The sequence below is a fragment of the Crinia signifera genome, chromosome 1, assembly GCF_055691185.1.
Source record: "Crinia signifera chromosome 1, ASM5569118v1, whole genome shotgun sequence".
NCBI lineage: Eukaryota > Metazoa > Chordata > Amphibia > Anura > Myobatrachidae > Crinia > Crinia signifera.
This window is the reverse complement of record NC_139217.1, coordinates 13,015,510-13,041,759: the sequence shown is the minus strand read 5'-3', so window position 1 is coordinate 13,041,759 and position 26,250 is coordinate 13,015,510. Positions and strand designations below refer to the sequence as shown.

Here is a 26,250-nt window from a genome sequence, read left to right as displayed (position 1 = left end):
TTTGTACACACTATAATAATGAAATGATGGTATATATACAGACCAGAGAGAACGTGTCAGTACAGTGTTAGTGGTAATTGGTCTCATTGCGCTATTTGTACACACTATAATAATGTAATGATGTGATATATACAGACCAGAGAGACCGTGTCGGTGCAGTGTTAGTGGTAATTGGTCTCATTGCGCTATTTGTACACACTATAATAATGTAATGATGTGATATATACAGACCAGAGAGACTGTGTCAGTACAGTGTTAGTGGTAATTGGTCTCATTGCCCTATTTGTACACACTATAATAATGTAATGATGTGATATATACAGACCAGAGAGACGGTGTCAGTACAGTGTTAGTGGTAATTGGCCTCATTGCGCTATTTGTACACACTAAAATAATGTAATGATGTGATATATTCAGACCAGAGAGACCGTGTCGGTGCAGTGTTAGTGGTAATTGGTCTCATTGCGCTATTTGTACACACTATAATAATGTAATGATGTGATATATTCAGACCAGAGAAACCGTGTCAGTGCAGTGTTAGTGGTAATTGGTCTCATTGCCCTATTTGTACACACTATAATAATGTAATGATGTGATATATACAGACCAGAGAGACCGTGTCGGTGCAGTGTTAGTGGTAATTGGTCTCATTGCGCTATTTGTACACACTATAATAATGTAATGATGTGATATGTACAGAGCAGAGAGACTTTGTCGGTGCAGTGTTAGTGGTAATTGGTCTCATTCCGCTATTTGTAAGCACTGTAATAATGTAATGATGGTATATACACAGACCAGAGAGACCGTGTCAGGACAGTGTTAGTGGTAATTGGTCTCATTGCGCTATTTGTACACACTATAATACTGTAATGATGGTATATATACAGACCAGAGAGACCGTGTCAGTACAGTGTTAGTGGTAATTGGTCTCATTGCGCTATTTGTACACACTATAATAATGTAATGATGTGATATACACTGACCAGAGAGACCATGTCAGGACAGTGTTAGTGGTAATTGGTCTCATTGTCCTATTTGTACACACTATAATAATGTAATGATGGTATATATACAGACCAGAGAGACCGTGTCAGGACAGTGTTAGTGGTAATTGGTCTCATTGCGCTATTTGTACACACTATAATAATGTAATGATGTGATATACACAGACCAGAGAGACCGTGTCAGTACAGTGTTAGTGGTAATTGGTCTCATTGCGCTATTTGTACACACTATAATAATGTAATGATGTGATATACACAGACCAGAGAGACCATGTCAGGACAGTGTTAGTGGTAATTGGTCTCATTGTCCTATTTGTACACACTATAATAATGTAATGATGGTATATATACAGACCAGAGAGACCGTGTCAGGACAGTGTTAGTGGTAATGGGTCTCATTGCGCTATTTGTACACACTATAATAATGTAATGATGGTATATATACAGACCAGAGAGACCGTGTCGGTGCAGTGTTAGTGGTAATTGGTCTCATTGCCCTATTTGTACACACTATAATAATGTAATGATGTGATATATACAGACCAGAGAGACAGTGTCGGTGCAGTGTTAGTGGTAATTGGTCTCATTGCCCTATTTGTACACACTATAATAATGTAATGATGGTATATATACAGACCAGAGAGACCGTGTCGGTGCAGTGTTAGTGGTAATTGGTCTCATTGCCCTATTTGTACACCCTATAATAATGTAATGATGTGATATATACAGACCAGAGAGACAGTGTCAGGACAGTGTTAGTGGTAATTGGTCTCATTGCCCTATTTGTACACACTATAATAATGTAATGATGGTATATATACAGACCAGAGAGACTGTGTCGGTGCAGTGTTAGTGGTAATTGGTCTCATTGCGCTATTTGTACACACTATAATAATGTAATGATGGTATATATACAGACCAGAGAGACCGTGTCAGGACAGTGTTAGTGGTAATTGGTCTCATTGCCCTATTTGTACACCCTATAATAATGTAATGATGTGATATATACAGACCAGAGAGACCGTGTCAGGACAGTGTTAGTGGTAATTGGTCTCATTGCGCTATTTGTACACACTATAATAATGTAATGATGTGATATATACAGACCAGAGAGACAGTGTCAGTACAGTGTTAGTGGTAATGGGTCTCATTGCGCTATTTGTACACACTATAATAATGTAATGATGTGATATATACAGACCAGAGAGACGGTGTCGGTGCAGTGTTAGTGGTAATTCTTCTCATTGCGCTATTTGTACACACTATAATAATGTAATGATGTGATATATACAGACCAGAGAGACCGTGTCGGTGCAGTGTTAGTGGTAATTGGCCTCATTGCGCTGTTTGTACACACTATAATAATGAAATGATGGTATATATACAGACCAGAGAGAACGTGTCAGTACAGTGTTAGTGGTAATTGGTCTCATTGCGCTATTTGTACACACTATAATAATGTAATGATGGTATATATACAGACCAGAGAGACCGTGTCAGTACAGTGTTAGTGGTAATTGGTCTCATTGCGCTATTTGTACACACTATAATAATGTAATGATGTGATATATACAGACCAGAGAGACCGTGTCGGTGCAGTGTTAGTGGTAATTGGTCTCATTGCCCTATTTGTACACACTATAATAATGTAATGATGGTATATATACAGACGAGAGAGACCGTGTCAGGACAGTGTTAGTGGTAATGGGTCTCATTGCGCTATTTGTACACACTATAATAATGTAATGATGTCATATATACAGACCAGAGAGACCGTGTCAGTGCAGTGTTAGTGGTAATGGGTCTCATTGCCCTATTTGTACACACTATAATAATGTAATGATGGTATATATACTGACCAGAGAGACCGTGTCGGTGCAGTGTTAGTGGTAATGGGTCTCATTGTGCTGTTTGTACACACTATAATAATGTAATGATGTCATATATACAGACCAGAGAGACCATGTCAGGACAGTGTTAGTGGTAATTGGTCTCATTGCGCTATTTGTACACCCTATAATAATGTAATGATGTGATATACACAGACCAGAGAGACAGTGTCAGTACAGTGTTAGTGGTAATTGGTCTCATTGCCCTATTTGTACACACTATAATAATGTAATGATGTGATATATACAGACCAGAGAGACCGTGTCAGTACAGTGTTAGTGGTAATTGGTCTCATTGCCCTATTTGTACACACTATAATAATGTAATGATGTGATATATACAGACCAGAGAGACCGTGTCGGTGCAGTGTTAGTGGTAATGGGTCTCATTGCCCTATTTGTACACCCTATAATAATGTAATGATGTGATATATACAGACCAGAGAGACCGTGTCAGTACAGTGTTAGTGGTAATTGGTCTCATTGCGCTATTTGTACACACTATAATAATGTAATGATGTGATATATACAGACCAGAGAGACCGTGTCGGTGCAGTGTTAGTGGTAATTGGCCTCATTGCGCTATTTGTACACACTATAATAATGTAATGATGTGATATATACAGACCAGAGAGACCGTGTCGGTGCAGTGTTAGTGGTAATGGGTCTCATTGCGCTATTTGTACACACTATAATAATGTAATGATGGTATATATACAGACCAGAGAGACCGTGTCAGTGCAGTGTTAGTGGTAATTGGCCTCATTGCCCTATTTGTACACACTATAATAATGTAATGATGTGATATACACAGACCAGAGAGAGTGTGTCAGTGCAGTGTTAGTGGTAATTGGCCTCATTGTGCTATTTGTACACACTATAATAATGTAATGATGGTATATATACAGACCAGAGAGACCGTGTCAGTGCAGTGTTAGTGGTAATTGGTCTCATTGCGCTATTTGTACACACTATAATAATGTAATGATGTAATATATTCAGACCAGAGAGACCGTGTCGGTGCAGTGTTAGTGGTAATTGGTCTCATTGCGCTATTTGTACACACTATAATAATGTAATGATGTGATATATACAGACCAGAGAGACAGTGTCGGTGCAGTGTTAGTGGTAATTGGTCTCATTGCGCTATTTGTACACACTATAATAATGTAATGATGTGATATATACAGACCAGAGAGACCGTGTCAGTGCAGTGTTAGTGGTAATTGGCCTCATTGCCCTATTTGTACACACTATAATAATGTAATGATGTGATATACACAGACCAGAGAGACCGTGTCAGTGCAGTGTTAGTGGTAATTGGTCTCATTGCCCTATTTGTACACACTATAATAATGTAATGATGTGATATATTCAGACCAGAGAGACCGTGTCGGTGCAGTGTTAGTGGTAATTGGTCTCATTGCGCTATTTGTACACACTATAATAATGTAATGATGTGATATATACAGACCAGAGAGACAGTGTCGGTGCAGTGTTAGTGGTAATTGGTCTCATTGCGCTATTTGTACACACTATAATAATGTAATGATGTGATATATACAGACCAGAGAGACAGTGTCGGTGCAGTGTTAGTGGTAATTGGTCTCATTGCGCTATTTGTACACACTATAATAATGTAATGATGTGATATATACAGACCAGAGAGACAGTGTCGGTGCAGTGTTAGTGGTAATTGGCCTCATTGCTCTATTTGTACACACTATAATAATGTAATGATGTGATATATTCAGACCAGAGAGACCGTGTCGGTGCAGTGTTAGTGGTAATTGGTCTCATTGCGCTATTTGTACACACTATAATAATGTAATGATGTGATATATACAGACCAGAGAGACAGTGTCGGTGCAGTGTTAGTGGTAATTGGTCTCATTGCGCTATTTGTACACACTATAATAATGTAATGATGTGATATATACAGACCAGAGAGACAGTGTCGGTGCAGTGTTAGTGGTAATTGGTCTCATTGCGCTATTTGTACACACTATAATAATGTAATGATGTGATATATACAGACCAGAGAGACAGTGTCGGTGCAGTGTTAGTGGTAATGGGTCTCATTGCCCTATTTGTACACACTATAATAATGTAATGATGTGATATATACAGACCAGAGAGACAGTGTCGGTGCAGTGTTAGTGGTAATGGGTCTCATTGCCCTATTTGTACACACTATAATAATGTAATGATGGTATATATACAGACCAGAGAGACCGTGCAGGGACTGTGGGGGTTATTCTGGTTCATTCGCAAAGGCATAATCACTCTCTAATAGACAAAACCATGTGCACTGCAGGTGGGGCAGATGTAACATGTGCAGAGAGATTTGGGTGGGGCTTGTACTTCAAACATATCTATATTGCAGTGTAAAAATAAAGCAGCCAGTATTTACCCTGCACAGAAACAATAAAACACCCAAATCTAACTCTCTCTGCACATGTTACATCAGCCCCACCTGCAGCGCACATGGTTTTGTCCATTAGAGAGTGATTGTGCCTTTCCGAGTGAATCAGAATAACCCACCGTGTGTTGTATTAGAGGACAGCCCTGTGTCCTGTTGCACAGCTGCGGGTTGGGATCATTTGGTCTATTGCATTATGGTCGAAAGTCATTAGGTCGAATCCATTAGGTCGACATGCTAAAAGGTCGACATGACTCTAGGTCGACATGGGAAAAGGTCGACATGATTCTAGGTCGAAAGGTCATTAGTTCGACAGGTCATTAGTTCGACAAGGTCATTAGTTCGACATTGTCTATGTCGACATTCACAAGGTCGACATGGGGTTTTTCACTGTTTTTTTACCTGAATGTCAACACAGTCGACATGGACACAGTTTAAAGTGCACTGCATCCCCTCGCATCGCTCGCTGCGCTCGCAATGCGTCGGGCACGGTGCCTCGCTACGTTCGGCACACTATTTTATTCTCCCACCACGCCCTAGTGGATGGTAGGGCATGAAATACCGCCTGTCGGCACATGTTGGCTCAAAAAACAGTGAAAAACTCCATGTCGACCTTGTGAATGTCGACATAGACAATGTCGAACTAATGACCTTGTCGAACTAATGACCTGTCGAACTAATGACCTTTCGACCTAGAATCATGTCGACCTTTTCCCATGTCGACCTAGAGTCATGTCGACCTTTTAGCATGTCGACCTAATGGATTCGACCTAATGACTGTCGACCATAATGCAGTAGACCAAATGACCGCATCCCCCCTGATGACAGTGTGTCCCCCTGATGTCTTTGTTTCCCCATACCATGCGTGTCACCATACCCTCAGTGTGTCCCCATACCCTGCCCTCAGCATGTCCCCATACCCTGCCCTCAGCATGTCACCATACCCTCAGTGTGTCCCCATACCCTCAGTGTGTCCCCATACCCTCAGTGTGTCCCTCTGATCTCAGTGTGTCCCTCTGATCTCTATGTGTTCCCTGCCCTCAGTGTGCACCCTGCCCTCAGCATGTCACCATACCCTCAGTGTGCCCCCTGCCCTCAGCGTGTCACCATACCCTCAGTGTGTCCCCATACCCTCAGTGTGTCACCCTGCCCTCAGTGTGTCCCTCTGATCTCTGTGTTCCCTGACCTCCTTGTGTCCTCATACACTGCTCTCAGTGTGTCCCCATACCCTGCCCTCTGTGTGTCCCCATACCCTGCCCTCAGTGTGTCCCCATATACCCTGCCCTCTGCATGACCCCATACCCTGCCCTCAGTGTGTGTCGCTGCCCTCTGTATGTCCCCATACCCTGCCCTCAGTGTGTCCCCATACCTTGCCCTCAGTGTGTCCCCATACCCTGCCCTCAGTGTGTCCCCATTCCCTGGCCTCTGTGTGTTCCCACACCCTGGCCTCTGTTTGGCCCCCACGCCCTGACCTCTGCATGTCTCCATGTCCTCTGCACGTCCCCATGTCCTCTACATGTACCCATGCCGAGACCATTGTGTGTCCCCACACCCTGGCCTCTGCGTGTACCCACACCCTCACCTCTACGTGTCCCCACATCCTGGCCTCTGCATGTCCCCCTGACCTCTGTGTGTCCCCACGCCCTGGCTTCTGTGTGTCCCCATGACCTGGCCTCTGTTTCTCCCCACGCCCTGGCCTCTTTGTGTGCCCACGCCCTGACATCTGTGTGTCCCCACTCCCTGGCCTCTTTTTGTCCCCACGCCCTGGTCTCTTTGTGTCCCCACGCCCTGGTCTCTTTGTATCCCCACGCCCTGACCTCTGCGTGTCCCCATGCCCTGGCCTTTATGTGTCCCCATGCCCTGGCCTCTGTGTGTCTCCATGCCCTAGCCTCTTTGTGTCCCCATGCCCTGGCCTCTGTGTGTCCCCACGCCCTGGACTCTATGTGTCCCACTCCCCATGCCCTGGCCTCTTTGTGTCCCCATGCCCTGACCTCTGTGTTTCCCCACCCTGTTGCCTCTGTGTGTCCCCACGCCCTGGACTCTGTTTGTCCCCACGCCCTAGCCTCTGTGTGTCCCCACGCCCTGACCTCTGTGTCCCCACTCCCTGACCTCTGTGTGTCCCCACGCCCTGGACTATGTGTGTCCCACTCCCCACGCCCTGGCCTCTTTGTGTCCCCATGCCCTGACCTCTGTGTGTCCCCACCCTGTGGCCTCTGTTTGTCCCCACGCCCTGGCCTCTGTTTGTCCCCACGCCCTGGCCTCTGTGTGTCCCCACGCCCTGACCTCTGTGTGTCCCCACTCCCTGGCCTCTGTGTGTCCCCACGCCCTGGCCTCTGTGTGTCCCCACGCCCTGGCCTCTGTGTGTCCTCACGCCCATGACTCTGTGTGTCCCACTCCCCATGCCCTGGCCTCTGTGTGTCCCCACGCCCTGACCTCTGTTTGTCCCCACGCCCTGGCCTCTGTTTGTCCCCGCGCCCTGGCCTCTGTGTGTCCCCACGCCCTGGCCTCTGTTTGTCCCCATGACCTGGCCTCTGTTTGTCCCACTCCCTGGCCTCTTTGTGTCCCCATGCCCTGATATCTGTGTGTCCCCACCCCGTGGCCTCTGTTTGTCCCCACGCCATGGCCTCTGTGTGTCCACATGCCCGGACCTCTTTGTGTCCCCACGCCCTGGCCTCTGTTTGTCCCCACGCCGTGGCCTCTGTGTGTCCCCACGCCCTGACCTCTGTGTGTCCCCACGCCCTGGCCTCTGTGTGTCCCCACGCCCTGGCCTCTGTGTGTCCCCACGCCCTGACCTCTGTGTGTTCCCACGCCCTGGCCTCTGTGTGTCCCCTTGCCCTGGCCTCTGTGTGTCCCCACTCCCTGGCCTCTTTGTGTCCCCGCGCCCTGACATCTGTGTGTGTCCACTCCCTGGCCTCTAATTTGTCCCCACGCCCTGGCCTCTTTGTGTCCCCACGCCCTGACCTCTGTGTGTCCCCACGCCCTGGCCTCTGTTTGTCCCCACGTCCTGGCCTCTTTGTGACCCCACGACCTGGCCTCTGTGTGTCCCCACACCCTGGCCTCTGTGTGTCCCCACGCCCTGGCCTCTGTGTGTCCCCACGCCCTGGCCTCTGTGTCCCCACGCCCTGGCCTCTGTGTGTCCCACTCCCCATGCCCTGGCCTCTTTGTGTCCCCACGCCCTGACCTCTGCGTGTCCCCATGCCCTGGCCTCTATGTGTCCCCATGCCCTGGCCTCTGTGTGTCTCCACGCCCTGGCCTCTTTGTATCCCCACGCCCTGACCACTGTGTGTCCCCACGCCCTGGCCTCTGTTTGTCCCCACGCCCTGACCTCTGTGTGTCCCCATGCCCTGGCCTCTGTTTGTCCCCATGCCCTGGCCTCTGTGTCCCCACGCCCTGGACTCTGTGTGTCCCACTCCCCACGCCCTGGCCTCTTTGTGTCCCCATGCCCTGACCTCTGTGTGTCCCCACCCCTCGTGGCCTCTGTTTGTCCCCACGCCCTGGCCTCTGTGTGTTCCCATGCCCTGGCCTCTGTCTGTCCCCATGCCCTGACCTCTGTGTGTCCCCACGCCCTGGCCTCTTTGTGTCCCCAAGCCCTGACCTCTTTGTGTCCCCACTCCCTGACCTCTGTGTGTCCCCACACCCTGGCCTCTTTGTGTCCCCACGCCCTGACCTCTATGTGTCCCCACGCCCTGGCCTCTGTTTGTCCCCACGCCCTGGCCTCTTTGTGTCCCCACATGCCCAGACCTCTGTGTGTCCTCACACCCTGGCCTCTGTTTGTCCCCACGCCCTGGCCTCTTTGTGTCCCCACGCCCTGACCTCTTTGTGTCCCCACGCCCTGGCCTCTGTGTGTCCCACTCCCCAGGCCCTGGCCTCTTTGTGTCCCCACGCCCTGACCTCTATGTGTCCCCACGCCCTGGCCTCTGTTTGTCCCCACGCCCTGGCCTCTGCGTATCCCCACGCCCTGACCTCTGCGTGTCCCCACGCCCTGGCCTTTGTGTGTCCCCACGCCCTGGCCTCTGTGTGTCCCCACGCCCTGGTCTCTGTGTGTCCCCACGCCCTGGTCTCTGTGTGTCCCCACGCCCTGGCCTCTGTGTGTCCCCATGCCCTGGCCTCTATGTGTCCCACTCCCCACACCCTGGCCTCTTTGTGTCCCCACGCCCTGACCTCTGTGTGGTCCCCACGCCCTGGCCTATGTTTTTCCTGTTTGTCCCCACGCCCTGGCCTCTGTTTGTCCCCACGCCCTGGCCTCTGCGTGTCCCCACGCCCTGACCACTGTGTGTCCCCACGCCCTGGCCTCTGTTTGTCCCCACGCCCTGGCCTCTGCGTATCCCCACGCCCTGACCTCTGCGTGTCCCCACGCCCTGGCCTTTGTGTGTCCCCACGCCCTGGCCTCTGTGTGTCCCCACGCCCTGGTCTCTGTGTGTCCCCACGCCCTGGTCTCTGTGTGTCCCCACGCCCTGGCCTCTGTGTGTCCCCATGCCCTGGCCTCTATGTGTCCCACTCCCCACACCCTGGCCTCTTTGTGTCCCCACGCCCTGACCTCTGTGTGGTCCCCACGCCCTGGCCTATGTTTTTCCTGTTTGTCCCCACGCCCTGGCCTCTGTTTGTCCCCACGCCCTGGCCTCTGCGTGTCCCCACGCCCTGGCCTCTGTGTGTCCCCACGCCCTGGCCTCTGTGTGTCCCCACGCCCTGGCCTCTGTGTGTCCCCACGCCCTGGCCTCTGCGTGTCCCCACGCCCTGTCCTCTGCGTGTCCCCACGCCCTGGCCTCTGCGTGTCCCCACGCCCTGGCCTCTGCGTGTCCCCACGCCCTGGCCTCTGTGTGTCCCCACGCCCTGGCCTCTGTGCCCTTGCTGTCAGGGTTGTTCTCAATATGAAGTAAATCTTTATAGAAATGAGATGTTCTTCTCCATAGTAGAAGAATCCTTAGTCATTGTCACTGTGATGGTGGCAGCAGTGTGACATCGGATCTCTAGGAGCAGCTGTTGTCCCTGGCAATGGCTCATAGTGACAGGTATATAAATACCCATCCGGAGGAGAATCTCTGATCTATTCCTTATCACGTTTCAGGCATCATGGCAGGGGCACCTTCCCTGTGCCACCTCCCGCATGCCCTCCTCGGGTGACACATGTATAAGTACAGACTTCAGCTAATGGGGACTTATTTCCCTAGTTCCTGGGGAGATCTGCTGTATATATCAGAACGCCCCTGTCCCTGTGTTACAGACATTCCTGGCAGAGGCGGAAACACTCAATCCCAGCTCAGGCGCCCTCTGCATGATGATTATAATGAATGGCCCATCAACAGGAGATTATGGTATTACCTACAACATCATAAGATGGAGAATTTCTGTCACTCTATTAATGTGTAACACACAGAGCGTCTACAGTATTCTGTCCAGGAAATCACAGGAAAATAAATTACCTCTATGTATTACTATAATAACCCAGAGCCAGGAACTAGCACAGCGCCTGTAATCACCAACTGCCCAGAGCCAGGAACTAGCACAGAGCCTGTAATCACCAACTGCCCAGAGCCAGGAACTAGCACAGCGCCTGTAATCACCAACTGCCCAGAGCCAGGAACTAGCACAGAGCCTGTAATCACCAACTGCCCAGAGCCAGGAACTAGCACAGCGCCTGTAATCACCAACTGCCCAGAGCCAGGACCTAGCACAGAGCCTGTAATCACCAACTGCCCAGAGCCAGGAACTAGCACAGCGCCTGTAATCACCAACTGCCCAGAGCCAAGAACTAGCACAGCGTCTGTAGTCACCAACTGCCCAGAGCCAGAACCTAGCATAGCGACTGTAATCACCCACTGCCCAGAGCCAGGAACTAGAACAGCGCCTGTAATCTCCAACTGCCCAGAGCCAGGAACTAGCACAGCGCCTGTAATCACCAACTGCCCAGAGACAGGAACTAGCACAGCGCCTGTAATCACCAACTGCCCAGAGCCAGGAACTAGCACAGCGCCTGTAATCACCAACTGCCCAGAGCCAGGAACTAGCACAGAGCCTGTAATCACCAACTGCCCAGAGCCAGGAACTAGCACAGCGCCTGTAATCACCAACTGCCCAGAGCCAGGACCTAGCACAGAGCCTGTAATCACCAACTGCCCAGAGCCAGGAACTAGCACAGCGCCTGTAATCACCAACTGCCCAGAGCCAAGAACTAGCACAGCGTCTGTAGTCACCAACTGCCCAGAGCCAGAACCTAGCATAGCGACTGTAATCACCCACTGCCCAGAGCCAGGAACTAGAACAGCGCCTGTAATCTCCAACTGCCCAGAGCCAGGAACTAGCACAGCGCCTGTAATCACCAACTGCCCAGAGACAGGAACTAGCACAGCGCCTGTAATCACCAACTGCCCAGAGCCAGGAACTAGCACAGCGCCTGTAATCACCAACTGCCCAGAGCCAGGAACTAGCACAGCGCCTGTAATCACCAACTACCCGGAGCAAGGAACTAGCACAGCACCTGTAATGACCAACTGCCCAAAGCCAGGAACTAGCACAGCGCCTGTAATCACCCACTGCCCAAAGTCAGGAACTAGCACAGTGCCTGTAATTACCAGCTGCCCAGAGCCAGGAACCATCACAGCACCTGTAATCACTATCTGCCCAGAGCCAGGAACTAGCACAGTGACTGCAATCACCCACTGCCCAGAGCCAGGAACTAGCACAGCGCCTGTAATCACCAACTGCCCAGAGCCAGGAACTAGCACAGCGCCTGTAATAACCAACTACCCGGAGCCAGGAACTAGCACAGCGCCTGTAATCACCAACTGCCCAGAGCCAGGAACTAGCACAGCGTCTGTAGTCACCAACTGCCCAGAGCCAGGAACCCTCACAGCACCTGTAATCACTATCTGCCCAGAGCCAGGAACTAGCACAGCGACTGTAATCACCCACTGCCCAGAGCCAGGAACTAGCCCATTGCCTGTAATCACCCACTGCCCAGAGCCAGGAACTAGCACAGCGCCTGTAATCACCAACTGCCCAGAGCCAGGTACTAGCACAGCGCCTGTAATCACCAACTGCCCAGAGCCAGGAACTAGCACAGCGCCTGTAATCACCAACTGCCCAGAGAAAGGAACTAGCACAGCGCCTGTAATCACCAACTGCCCAGAGCCAGGAACTAGCACAGCGCCTGTAATCACCAACTGCCCAGAGCCAGGAACTAGCACAGCGCCTGTGATCACCAACTACCCGGAGCAAGGAACTAGCACAGCACCTGTAATGACCAACTGCCCAAAGCCAGGAACTAGCACAGCGCCTGTAATCACCCACTGCCCAAAGTCAGGAACTAGCACAGTGCCTGTAATTACCAGCTGCCCAGAGCCAGGAACCATCACAGCACCTGTAATCACTATCTGCCCAGAGCCAGGAACTAGCACAGCGACTGTAATCACCCACTGCCCAAGGCCAGGAACTAGCACAGTGCCTGTAATCACCAACTGCCCAGAGCCAGGAACTAGCACAGCGCCTGTAATAACCAACTACCCGGAGCCAGGAACTAGCACAGCGCCTGTAATCACCAACTGCCCAGAGCCAGGAACTAGCACAGCGTCTGTAGTCACCAACTGCCCAGAGCCAGGAACCATCACAGCACCTATAATCACTATCTGCCCAGAGCCAGGAACTAGCACAGCGACTGTAATCACCCACTGCCCAGAGCCAGGAACTAGCCCATTGTCTGTAATCACCCACTGCCCAGAGCCAGTAACTAGCACAGCGCCTGTAATCACCAACTGCCCAGAGCCAGGTACTAGCACAGTACCTGTAATTACCAACTGTCCAGAGCCAGGAACTACCACAGCACCTGTAGTCATCAACTGCACAGAGCCAGGAACTAGCACAGTGCCTGTAGTAACCTATTACACAGAGTCAGGAACTAGCACAGCACCTGTAATCACCAACTGCCCAGAGCCAGGAAAAAGCACAGCGCCTGTAATCACCAACTGCCCACAGCCAGAACCTACCACAGCGACTGTAGTCACCAACAGCCCAGAGCCAGGAACTAGCACAGCGACTCTAATCACCAACTGCCCAGAGCCAGGAACTAGCACAGCGCCTGTAGTCACCAACTGCCCAGAGCCAGGAACTAGCACAGCGACTGTAATCACCCACTGCCCAGAGCCAGGACCTAGCACAGCGCCTGTAATCACCAACAGCCCAGAGCCAGGAACTAGCACAGCGCCTGTAATCACTAACTGCCCAGAGCCAGGACCTAGCACATTGCCTGTAGTCACCAACTACCCAGAGCCAATAACTATCACAGCACCTGTAATCACTATCTGCCCAGAGCCAGGAACTAGCACAGCACCTGTAATCACCCACTGCCCAGAGCCAGGAACAAGCACAGTGACTGTAATCACAAACTGCCCAGAGCCAGGAACTAGCACATCGCCTGTAATCACCCACTGCCCAGAGCCAGGAACTAGCACAGCGCCTGTAATCACCAACTGCCCAGAGCCAGGAACTAGCACAGCGCCTGTAGTCACCAACTCCCCAGAGCCAGGAACTAGCACAGCGAATGTAATCACCAACTCCCCAGAGCCAGGAACTAGCACAGCGCCTGTAATCACCAACTGCCCAGAGCCAGGAACTAGCACAGTGCCTGTAGTAACCTATTACATAGAGCCAGGAACTAGCACAGCGCCTTTAGTCACCAACTGCCCAGAGCCCGGAACTAGCACAGCGCCTGTAATCACCAACTGCCCAGAGCCAGGAACTAGCACAGCGCCTGTAATCACCAACTACCTGAAGCCAGGAACTAGCACAGCGCCTGTAATCATCAACTGCCCAAAGCCAGGAACTAGCACAGCGCCTGTAATCACCAGCTGCCCAGAGCCAGGAACTATCACAGCGACTGTAATCACCCACTGCCCAGAGCCAGGAACTAGCACATCGCCTGTAATCACCCACTGCCCAGAGCCAGGAACTAGCACAGTGCCTGTAATCACCAACTGTCCAGAGCCAAGAACTAGCACATCGCTCATAGTCACCAACTCCCCAGAGCCAGGAACTAGCACAGCGGCTGTAATCACCAACTGCCCAGAGCCAGGAACTAGCACAGCGCCTGTAGTAACATATTACATAGAGCCAGGAACTAGCACAGCGCCTGTAGTCACCAACTGCCCAGAGCCAGGATCTAGCACAGTGACTATAATCGCCACCAGCCCAGAGCCAGGAACTAGCACAGCGCCTGTAATCACATACTGCCCAGAGCCAGGAACTAGCACAGCATCTGTAATCACCAACTACCCAGAGCCAGAACGTAGCACAGCCACTGTAGTCACCAACTGCCCAGAGCCAGGAACTAGCTCAGCGACTGTAATCACCAACTGCCCAGAGCCAGAAACTAGCACATCGCCTGTAGTCACCAACTACCCAGAGCCAGGAACTAGCACAGCGCCTGTAATCACCAACTGCCCAAAGCCAGGAACTAGCTCAGCGACTGTAATCACCAACTGCCCAGAGCCAGAAACTAGCACATCGCCTGTAGTCACCAACTACCCAGAGCCAGGAACTAGCACAGCGCCTGTAATCACCAACTGCCCAAAGCCAGGACCTAGCACATCACCTGTAGTCACCCACTGCCCAGAGCCAGGACCTAGCACATCGCCTGTAGTCACCCACTGCCCAGAGCCAGGAACTAGCACAGCGCCTGTAATCACCAACTGCCTAGAGCCAGGAACTAGCACAGCACCTGTAATCACCAACTGCCCAGAGCCAGGACCTAGCACAGCGCCTGTAATCACCAACTACCCAGAGCCAGGAACTAGCACAGCGCCTGTAATCACAAACTACGCAGAGCTAGGAACTAGCACAGCACTTCTAATCACCATCTGCACAGAGCCAGGAACTAGCACAGTGCCTGTAATCACCAACTGCCCAGAGCCAGGACTTAGCACAGCACCTGTCATCACGCACTGCCCAAAGACAGGAACTAGCACAGCACCTGTAATCACCCACTGCCCAGAGCCAGAAACTAGCACAGCACCTGTATTCACCAACTACCCAGAGCCTGGAACTAGGGCAGCACCTGTAATCACCCACTACCCAGAGCCAGGAACTAGCACAGCACTAGTAATCACCCAATACCCAGAGCCAAGAAGTATCACATCACCTGCAATCACCTACTGCCCAGAGCCAGGAACTAGCACAGCGCCTGTAATCACTGATTGTCCAGAGCCAGGAATTAGCACAGCGCCTGTAATCACCCACTACCCAGAGCCAGGAACTAGCACAGCGCTTGTAATCACCCGCTACCCAGAGCCAAGAACTAGCACAGCACCTGTAATCACCCACTGCCCAGAGCCAGGAATTAGCATAGTGCTTGTAATCACCCACTGCCCAGAGCCAAGAACCAGCACAGCGCCTGTAATCGCCCACTACCCAGAGCCAGGAACCAACACAGTGGCTGTAATCACCCACTACCCAGAGCCAGAAACTAGCACAGAGCCAGTAATCACCCACTACCCAGAGCCAGGAACCAGCACAGCACCTGCAATCACCCACTTCCCAGAGCCAGGAACCAGCACAGCGCCTGTAATCACCCACTACCCAGAGCCAAGAAGTATCACATCACCTGTAATCACCCACTACCCAGAGCCAGGAATTAGCACTGCGACTCTAATCACCAACTGCCCAGAGCCAGGAATTAGCACAGCGCCTGTAATCTCCCACTGCCCAGAGCTAGGAACTAGCACTGCGCTTGTAATCACCCGCTACCCAGAGCCAGGAACTAGCACAGCGCCTGTAATCACCAACTGCCCAGAGCCAGGAACTAGCACAGTACCTGTAATCACCAACTGCCCAGAGCCAGGAACTAGCATGTAGGGTTGGTGATAGGTTATCAGTACCTGGGGCTCAGATAGATACCATGTAGTGTTGTTCTTGGGTTCTCAGTACCAGGGACTCAGCTAAATGCCATGTAGGGTTTGTATTAGGTTCTCAGCACCTGGGGCTTAGCTAGACACCATGTATGGTTGGTAAAATGTTCTCAGTACCATGGACTCAGCTAGATGCCATGTAGGGTTGGTATTGGGTTCTTAGTTCCATGGGCTCAGCTTGATGCAATGTAGGGTTTCTTATTAGGTTCTCAGTAAATAGGTATTAAGTGGATGCCATGTAGGGTTGGTATTAGGTTCTCAGTACCTGTGGATCAGCTAGATGCCATGTAGGATTGGTATTAGGTTCTCAGCACCTGTGGCTCAGCTAGATGCCATGTAGGGTTGGTATTGGGTACTTAGTTCCATGGGCTCAGCTTGATGCCATGTAGGGTTTCTTATTAGTTTCTTAGTAAATAGGTATCAAGTGGATGCCATGCAGGGTTGGTATTAGGTTCTCAGTACCTGTGGATCAGCTAGATGCCATGTAGGGTTGGTATTAGGTTCTCAGCACCTGTGGCTCAGCTAGATGCCATGTAGGGTTGGTATTGGGTTCTCAGTATCTGTGGCTCAGTTAGATGCCATGTAGGGTTGGTATTGGGTTCTCAGTATCTGTGGCTCAGTTAGATGCCATGTAGGATTGGTATTAGGTTCTCAGTACCTGTGGCTTAGCTAGATGCCATGTAGGGTTGGTATTGGGTTATCAGTACCTGTGGCTCAGTTAGATGCCATGTAGGGTTGGTATTAGGTTCTCAGTACCTGTGGATCAGCTAGATGCCATGTAGGGTTGGTATTGGGTTCTCAGTACCTGTGGCTCAGCTAGATGCCATGTACGGTTGGTATTGGGTTCTCAGTACCTGTGGCTCAGCTAGATGCCATGTGGGGTTGGTATTAGGATCTCAGTACCTGTGGCTCAGCTAGATGCCATGTAGGGATGGTATTAGGTTCTCAGTACCTGTGGCTTAGCTAGACGTCATGTAGGGTTGGAATTAGGTTCTCGGTACCTGTGGATCAGCTAGACGCCATGTAGGGTTGGTATTGGGTTCTTGGTACTTGAGGCTCAGTTAGATGCCATGTAGGTTTAGTATTGGGTTCTCAGCACCTGGGGCTCCGGTAGACACTATATAGGATTGCTTTGGGGTTCTTAGCACTTGGGGCGCAGTACCTGAGGCTCAGTTAGACACCACGTAAGGTTGATTTTAGGTTCTCAGTACCAGGGACTCAGCTAAATGCCATGTAGGGTTTGTATTAGGTTCTCAGCTCCTGGGGCTTAGCTAGACACCATGTATGGTTGGTAAAATGTTCTCAGTACCAAGGACTCAGCTAGATGCCATGTAGGGTTGGTATTGGGTTCTTAGTTCCATGGGCTCAGCTTGATGCCATGTAGGGTTTCTTATTAGGTTCTCAGTAAATAGGTATCAAGTGGATGCCATGTAGGGTTGGTATTAGGTTCTCAGTACCTGTGGATCAGCTAGATGCCATGTGGGATTGGTATTAGGTTCTCAGCACCTGTGGCTCAGCTAGATGCCATGTAGGGTTGGTATTGGGTTCTTAGTTCCATGGGCTCAGCTTGATGCCATGTAGGGTTTATTAGGTTCTCAGTAAATAGGTATCAAGTGGATGCCATGTAGGGTTGGTATTAGGTTCTCTGTACCTGTGGATCAGCTAGATGCCATGTAGGGTTGGCATTAGGTTCTCAGCACCTGTGGCTCAGCTAGATGCCATGTAGGGTCGGTATTGGGTTCTCAGTATCTGTGGCTCAGTTAGATGCCATGTAGGGTTGGTATTGGGTTCTCAGTATCTGTGGCTCAGTTAGATGCCATGTAGGATTGGTATTAGGTTCTCAGTACCTGTGGCTTAGCTAGATGCCATGTAGGGTTGGTATTGGGTTATCAGTACCTGTGGCTCAGTTAGATGCCATGTAGGGTTGGTATTAGGTTCTCAGTACCTGTGGATCAGCTAGATGCCATGTAGGGTTGGTATTGGGTTCTCAGTACCTGTGGCTCAGCTAGATGCCATGTACGGTTGGTATTGGGTTCTCAGTACCTGTGGCTCAGCTAGATGCCATGTAGGGTTGGTATTAGGATCTCAGTACCTGTGGCTCAGCTAGATGCCATGTAGGGTTGGTATTAGGTTCTCAGTACCTGTGGCTTAGCTAGACGTCATGTAGGGTTGGAATTAGGTTCTCGGTACCTGTGGATCAGCTAGACGCCATGTAGGGTTGGTATTAGGTTCTTGGTACTTGAGGCTCAGTTAGATGCCATGTAGGTTTAGTATTGGGTTCTCAGCACCTGGGGCTCCGGTAGACACTATATAGGATTGCTTTGGGGTTCTTAGCACTTGGGGCGCAGTACCTGAGGCTCAGTTAGACACCACGTAAGGTTGATTTTAGGTTCTCAGTACCAGGGACTCAGCTAAATGCCATGTAGGGTTTGTATTAGGTTCTCAGCTCCTGGGGCTTAGCTAGACACCATGTATGGTTGGTAAAATGTTCTCAGTACCAAGGACTCAGCTAGATGCCATGTAGGGTTGGTATTGGGTTCTTAGTTCCATGGGCTCAGCTTGATGCCATGTAGGGTTTCTTATAAGGTTCTCAGTAAATAGGTATCAAGTGGATGCCATGTAGGGTTGCTATTGGGTTCTCAGTACCTGTGGCTCAGCTAGATGCCATGTAGGGTTGCTATTGGGTCCTCAGTACCTGTGGCTCAGCTAGATGCCATGTAGGGTTGGTATTGGGTCCTCAGTACCTGTGGCTCAGCTAGATGCAATGTAGGGTTGGTATTAGGTTCTCAGTACCTGTGGGTCAGCTAGATGCCATGTCGGGTTGGTATTGGGTTCTCAGTACCTGTGGCTCAGCTAGATGCCATGTAGGGTTGGTTTTGGGTTCTCAGTACCTGTGACTCAGCTAGATGCCATGTAGGATTGGTATTAGGTTCTCAGTACCTGTGGCTCAGTTAGATGCCATGTAGGGTTGGTGTTGGGTTCTCAGTACCTGTGGCTCAGCTAGATGCCATGTAGGGTTGGTATTGTGTTCTCAGTATCTGTGGCTCAGTTAGATGCCATGTAGGGTTGGTGTTGGGTTCTCAGTACCTGTGGATCAGCTAGATGCCATGTAGGTTTGGTATTGGGTTCTCAGTACCTGTGGATCAGCTAGATGCCATGTAGGTTTGGTATTAGGTATTCAGTACCTGGGACTCTGCTAGACACCATGTAGGGTTGTTATTGGGTTCTCATCACCTGGGGCTCAGGTAGACACCATATAGGATGGTTTTGGGGTTCTTAGCACTTGGGGCTCAGTACCTGAGGCTCAGCTAGACACCATGTAGGTTTGTTATTGGGTTTTCAGTACTTGAGGCTGTTAGATACCATGTAGGGTTGGTATTGGGTTCTCAGCACCTGGGGCTCAGGTAGACACCATATAGGATTGTTTTGGGGTTCTTAGCACTTGGGGCTCAGTACCTGAGGCTCAGCTAGATGCCATGTAGGGTTGGTATTGGGTTCTCAGTATCTGTGGCTCAGCTAGATGCCATGTAGGGTTGTTATTGGGTTCTCAGTACCTGTGGCTCAGCTAGATGCCATGTAGGGTTGGTATTGGGTTCTCAGTACCTGTGGCTCAGCTAGATGCCATGTAGGGTTAGTATTAGGTTCTCAGTATCTGTGGATCAGCTAGGTGCTATGTAGGGTTGGTATTGGGTTCTCAGTACCTGAGGCTAAGCTAGACACCATGTAGGGTTGTTATTGGGTTCTCAGTACCTGTGGCTTAGCTAGATGCCATGTAGGGTTGTTATTGGGTTCTCAGTACCTGTGGCTCAGCTTGATGCCATGTAGGGTTGTTATTGGGTTCTCAGTGCCTGTGGCTCAGCTAGATGCCATGTAGGGTTGTTATTAGGTTCTCAGTATCTGTGGCTCAGCTACATGTCATGTAGGGTTGGTATTAGGTTCTCAGTATCCGTGGATCAGCTAGATGCCATGTAGGTTTGGTATTAGGTTTTCAGCACATGGGACTCTGCTAGACACCATGTAGGATTGTTTTGGGGTTCTTAGCCCTTGGGGCTCAGTAGCTGAGGCTCAGCTAGGTACCATATAAGGTTGATATTAGGTTCTCAGTACATGGACAGGTACAGGTGTGTGTTATCTGCATAGCAGTGGTAGACCCGGCCATGGCATCTGATGTCACCCACTGGCAGCAGGTGCACTGCATGTAGCATGGGGGCTAGTATAGAACCCTTAGGGATACCACATGGCAGTAACACTGGTGAGGATGAGTATATAACAGAAGAGACTCTCTGTGACCTTCTGGTGAGGTTTGCTATGAATTATGTTAAGGACTATGCCATTCAGTCCACGCACATGGTGTTATATACTACAGAGAGATTCAGGAGGAGAATTGGTCCATACAATCCAGGCAATGTGTTCAGTGAATGATATTTCCTTTCAACCTTCCAGTGTCCTGGACAAATGATATTGTGCATACTCACTGAACGATATGATGAACGATGAACGATTTCCATGAAGGACAAATGATCTGGCCAGAGACTGGTAATATGCAGCTTGTTGTGAACAACATAGTCAAAATTGAGCTGCGTGTACAAATAAAAGAATCCCTTGTTAATGACCCACAGGAGCGAGCATCGTTCATCGTGTACACAGTGGCTGATATTCTGAGCAATATCACTCAAAATGAGCCACATGGTTCAAAATATCGCCCTTAAGATTGAGCCACCAGAAGATCGCTGTGTACACAAACCCGGCTGTTCTGATGCTACAGTATATCTTCTCCTGAATTCTGGCCGGAATGGATCATAAATCTTAGGTTTCTCTGTAGCTGGTCAGGCAGCAAGCATTGTCAACAAGCATTATTAATGACTAAAACTACTGTTTACTGTATGTATTCCAAGATAGTTATGTCCATTAGTCAGGAAAGTGCATGGGGGGAGGGGGGCACAGATATAAATGTCTTTACATATAAAGGAAAACTAATGTGGTGCAGTATGAGTTGGTTCACTGCAATGTGGCGCAGTATGAATTGGGGCATATTAATATGACACTGGATGAATTGGGGCATATTAATGTGGCACAGTATGAATTGGGGCATATTAATGTGGCACAGTATGAATTGGGGCATATTAATGTGGCACAGTATGAATTGGGGCATATTAATGTGGCACAGTATGAATTGTGGCATATTAATGTGGCACAGTATGAATTGGGGCAATGCAAGGTGGCACAGTATGAATTGTGGCACTGTAATTTGGCATAGTATGGTTTGGTTCAGTACAGTGTGGCACAGTATGCATTGGGGCAATGAAATGTGGCACAGTATGAATTGGGGCACTGCAATGTGGCACAGTATGAATTGGGGCACTGCAATGTGGCGCAGTATGAATTGTGGCACTGTAATTTGGTACAGTATGGTTTGGTTCACTGCAATGTGGCACAGTATGCATTGGGGCACTGAAATGTGGTGCAGTATAAATTGGGGCACTGCAATGTGGCACAGTATAAATTGGGGCACTGCAATGTGACAGTAAGAATTAGGACATGTTAATGTTGTACAGTATGAATTGTGGCACTGTAATTGGGCACAGTATGATTTGTTTCAGTAAAATGTGGCACAGTATGCATTGGGGCACTGAAATGTGGCACAGAATGAATTGGGGCACTGAAATGTGGCACAGTATGAGTTTGTTCACTGTAATGTGGCACAGTATGAGTTGGTTCACTGCAATGTGGCACAGTATGAATTGGGGCATATTAATGTGGCACAGGATGAATTTGGGCGAAGCGAGCGATGCGAGGGTCCGATTCTCATTGCCAACTGTGTCCATGTCGACTGTGTCGACATTCGGATCAAAAAACAGTGAAAAACCCATGTCGACCTTATGACCAGTCGACCTTCCTCATGTCGACCTTTATGCAAATTCGACCTTAAGTCATGTCGACCTTGGCCCATGTCGACCTTAAGTCAGGTCGACCTTCCTGCCAGTCGACCTAGTGGGGTCGACCTAATGACTGTAGACCTAAATGCAGTCTGACGAATGATCCCATTCCGAATTGTGGCACTGTAATTTGGCACAGTATGGTTTGGTTCAATACAATGTGGCACAGTATGCATTGGGGCACTGAAATGTGGCACAGTATGAATTGTGGCACTGAAATGTGGCACAGTATGAGTTGGTTCACTGCAATGTGGCACAGTTGGATTTAGGACATGTTAATGTTGTACAGTATGAATTGTGGCACTGTAATTTGGCACAGTATGGTTTAATTCAGTACAATGTGGCACAGTATGCATTGGGGCACTGAAATGTGGCACAGAATGAATTGGGGCACTGAAATGTGGCACAGTATGAGTTTGTTCACTGTAATGTGGCACAGTATGAGTTGGTTCACTGCAATGTGGCACAGTATGAATTGGGGCATATTAATGTGGCACAGGATGAATTTGGGCAATGTTAGTTGAGACAATATGAATAAGGGCACTGCAATGTGGCGCAGTATGAATTGGGGCACTGCAATGTAGCACAGTATGAATTGGGGCACTGCAATGTGGCACAGTATGAATTGAGACATGTTAATGCAGTACAGTAGGAATAAGCGCATGTTAATGTTGTACAGTATGAATTGTGTCACTGTAATTTGGCACAGTATGGTTTGGTTCACTGCAATGTGGCACAGTATGCACTGGGGCACTGCAATGTGGCACAGTATGCATTGGGGCACTGCAATGTGGCACAGTATGCACTGGGGCACTGCAATGTGGCACATTATGAATTGGGGCACTGCAATGTGGCACAGTATGCACTGGGGCACTGCAATGTGGCACAGTATGAATTCGGGCACTGTAGTTTAAGACAGAAGACTGATGATGAAGCTTTGCTGAAGGACTCTGACTAATTGTATGTCATCTCTTCTCTTCCATGCACCACCTTCGTACCCTGCATTCTCCCTATCTCCTCCTTGACCTATGTGCCAAGGCCGGGACCAGGTCAGCTCGTATGGACATCGGCCCACATCCAAGAAGAGGCGGAAATCACGGACGGCCTTCACCAACCATCAGATCTACGAACTGGAGAAACGCTTTCTGTACCAGAAGTACCTGTCCCCCGCAGACCGGGACCACATCGCCCAACAGCTGGGACTTAGTAATGCCCAAGTCATAACCTGGTTCCAGAACCGCCGAGCCAAGCTGAAGCGGGACCTGGAGGAGATGAAGGCTGATGTGGAGTCACTAAAGAAGCTGCCACCACATGACTTGGAGAAGCTGGTGTCTATGCCAGAGGTGGGGGAAGAGGACGATGAAGCCATGGAGACAACATGCTCACCTAACTCACAGGGACTGTTTCTTCAGTCCCCCCGCGGTTCCTCTGTTGAGCGCACAGCCGATGAGTTCTCAGAAGAGGAGATAGAGGTGGATGACTAAGATGGCCGGGGCTGAAGGACCATGATAACGCCCTTCTGACGATGATGTAATTGCAGCTGTGTTATCAGGGGACAGGCCATCTCATTGGGGGACATTGTGTATAGATGGCGGGGTCCTGAGGGACACACTGCATTGGACGACACACAGAGAGAGAGAACTAGTACTGTGAAGCCATTTATTAAGAGACACTGTGAACTGTACAAATAATTCAAGACATGAGAAGTGATACTGCGCAGTCATATATATATATATATATATATATATATATATAGGATGATGTCATATAATGAGAATTAAACCCATTATACAGAAGTGATACTGTGCATATATAATAATGATATGTAGTGAGAATTACACCCAGCATACAGATCCAGAGAAGTGATACTGGGCAATCATACATCCAGCACAAATAGTGATACTGTGCATTGGTTACATTATTGATTGCCCTCATTGTATCTAATACAAAGAGTCAGAAATCAGATCCAATCATACATGTAATATGTGCAGCCTGCCTCCAGTCATGTATGTACCATGTGGAAGAAACATTAGGACATTGCTGCAACATACAGAAAAGGGCATCATGTGTATAATCCCCTATATATTCTGTGTAAAGGCTCCAGACGCAGGGAGACAGGTGGAGGGATCCGAGCATCTGATCTACCTTCTGGCCAAATACCCGTCAATCTAAGCCCTCACTCATGCACTTATGTTAAGGCAAGGAGTCGTCCCATATTGAGTATCTCCTGTACATAGGGTCCTGGAGGTGCTGAGTATCTCCTGTACATAGGGCCCCAGAGGTGCTGGGTATCTCCTGTACATAGGGCCCCGGAGGTGCTGGGTATCTCCTGTACATAGGGCCCCGGGGTGCTGAGTATCTCCTGTACATAGGGTCCCGGGGGTGCTGAGTATCTCCTGTACATAGTGCCCCGGGAGTGCTGAGTATCTCCTATACATAGGGTCCCGGGGGTGCTGAGTATCTCCTGTACATAGTGCCCCGGGGTGCTGAGTATCTCCTGTACATAGGGCCCCGGGGGTGCTGAGTATCTCCTGTACATAGGGTCCCGGGGGTGCTGAGTATATCCTGTACATAGGGTCCCGGGGGTGCTGAGTATCTCCTGTACATAGGGTCCCGGAGGTGCTGGGTATCTCCTGTACATAGCGCCCCGGGGGTGCTGAGTATCTCCTGTACATAGGGTCCCGGGGGTGCTGAGTATCTCCTGTACATAGTGCCCCGGGAGTGCTGAGTATCTCCTATACATAGGGTCCCGGGGGTGCTGAGTATCTCCTGTACATAGTGCCCCGGGGTGCTGAGTATCTCCTGTACATAGGGCCCCGGGGGTGCTGAGTATCTCCTGTACATAGGGTCCCGGGGGTGCTGAGTATATCCTGTACATAGGGTCCCGGGGGTGCTGAGTATCTCCTGTACATAGGGTCCCGGGGGTGCTGAGTATCTCCTGTACATAGTGCCCCGGGGTGCTGAGTATCTCCTGTACATAGGGCCCCGGGGGTGCTGAGTATCTCCTGTACATAGGGTCCCGGGGGTGCTGAGTATATCCTGTACATAGGGTCCCGGGGGTGCTGAGTATCTCCTGTACATAGGGTCCCGGAGGTGCTGGGTATCTCCTGTACATAGCGCCCCGGGGGTGCTGAGTATCTCCTGTACATAGGGTCCCGGGGGTGCTGAGTATCTCCTGTACATAGGGCCCCGGGGCTGCTGAGTATCTCCTGTACAAAGGGCCCCGGGAGTGCTGAGTATCTCCTGTACATAGGGTCCCGGGGGTGCTGAGTATCTCCTGTACATAGTGCCCCGGGGTGCTGGGTATCTCCTATACATAGGGCCCCGGGAGTGCTGAGTATCTCCTGTACATAGTGTCCCGGGGGTGCTGAGTATATCCTGTACATAGGGCCCCGGGGGTGCTGAGTATCTCCTGTACATAGGGTCCCGGGGGTGCTGAGTATCTCCTGTACATAGGGCCCCGGGGCTGCTGAGTATCTCCTGTACATAGGGCCCCGGGAGTGCTGAGTATCTCCTGTACATAGGGTCCCGGGGGTGCTGAGTATCTCCTGTACATAGTGCCCCGGGGTGCTGGGTATCTCCTATACATAGGGCCCCGGGAGTGCTGAGTATCTCCTGTACATAGTGTCCCGGGGGTGCTGAGTATATCCTGTACATAGGGCCCCGGGGGTGCTGAGTATCTCCTGTACATAGGGTCCCGGGGGTGCTAAGTATCTCCTGTACATAGGGCCCCGGGAGTGCTGAGTATCTCCTGTACATAGGGTCCCGGGGGTGCTGAGTATCTCCTGTACATAGGGCCCCGGGGGTGCTGAGTATCTCCTGTACATAGGGTCCCGGGGGTGCTGAGTATCTCCTGTGCATAGGGCCCCGGGAGTGCTGAGTATCTCCTGTACATAGGGTCCCGGGGGTGCTGAGTATCTCCTGTGCATAGGGTCCCGGGGGTGCTGAGTATCTCCTGTACATAGGGCCCCGGAGGTGATGGGTATCTCCTGTACATAGGGCTCCGGCGGTGCTGAGTATCTCCTGTACATAGGGTCCTGGGGGTGCTGAGTATCTCCTATACATAGGGTCCCTGGGGTGCTGAGTATCTCCTGTACATAGGGA

At 50.2% G+C, this 26,250-nt stretch overlaps 1 protein-coding gene across 1 annotated transcript; it reads left to right on the top strand.

Annotated features, from left to right (window-relative positions):
- Positions 1 to 23,174: 23,174 nt before the first annotated feature.
- On the top strand, positions 23,175 to 23,630 carry LOC146072828 (transcription factor LBX2-like). Its single transcript, XM_083180207.1, has one exon. The coding sequence runs from the start codon at positions 23,175 to 23,177 to the stop codon at positions 23,628 to 23,630; it is 456 nt and encodes a 151-aa protein (XP_083036333.1).
- Positions 23,631 to 26,250: the final 2,620 nt, after the last annotated feature.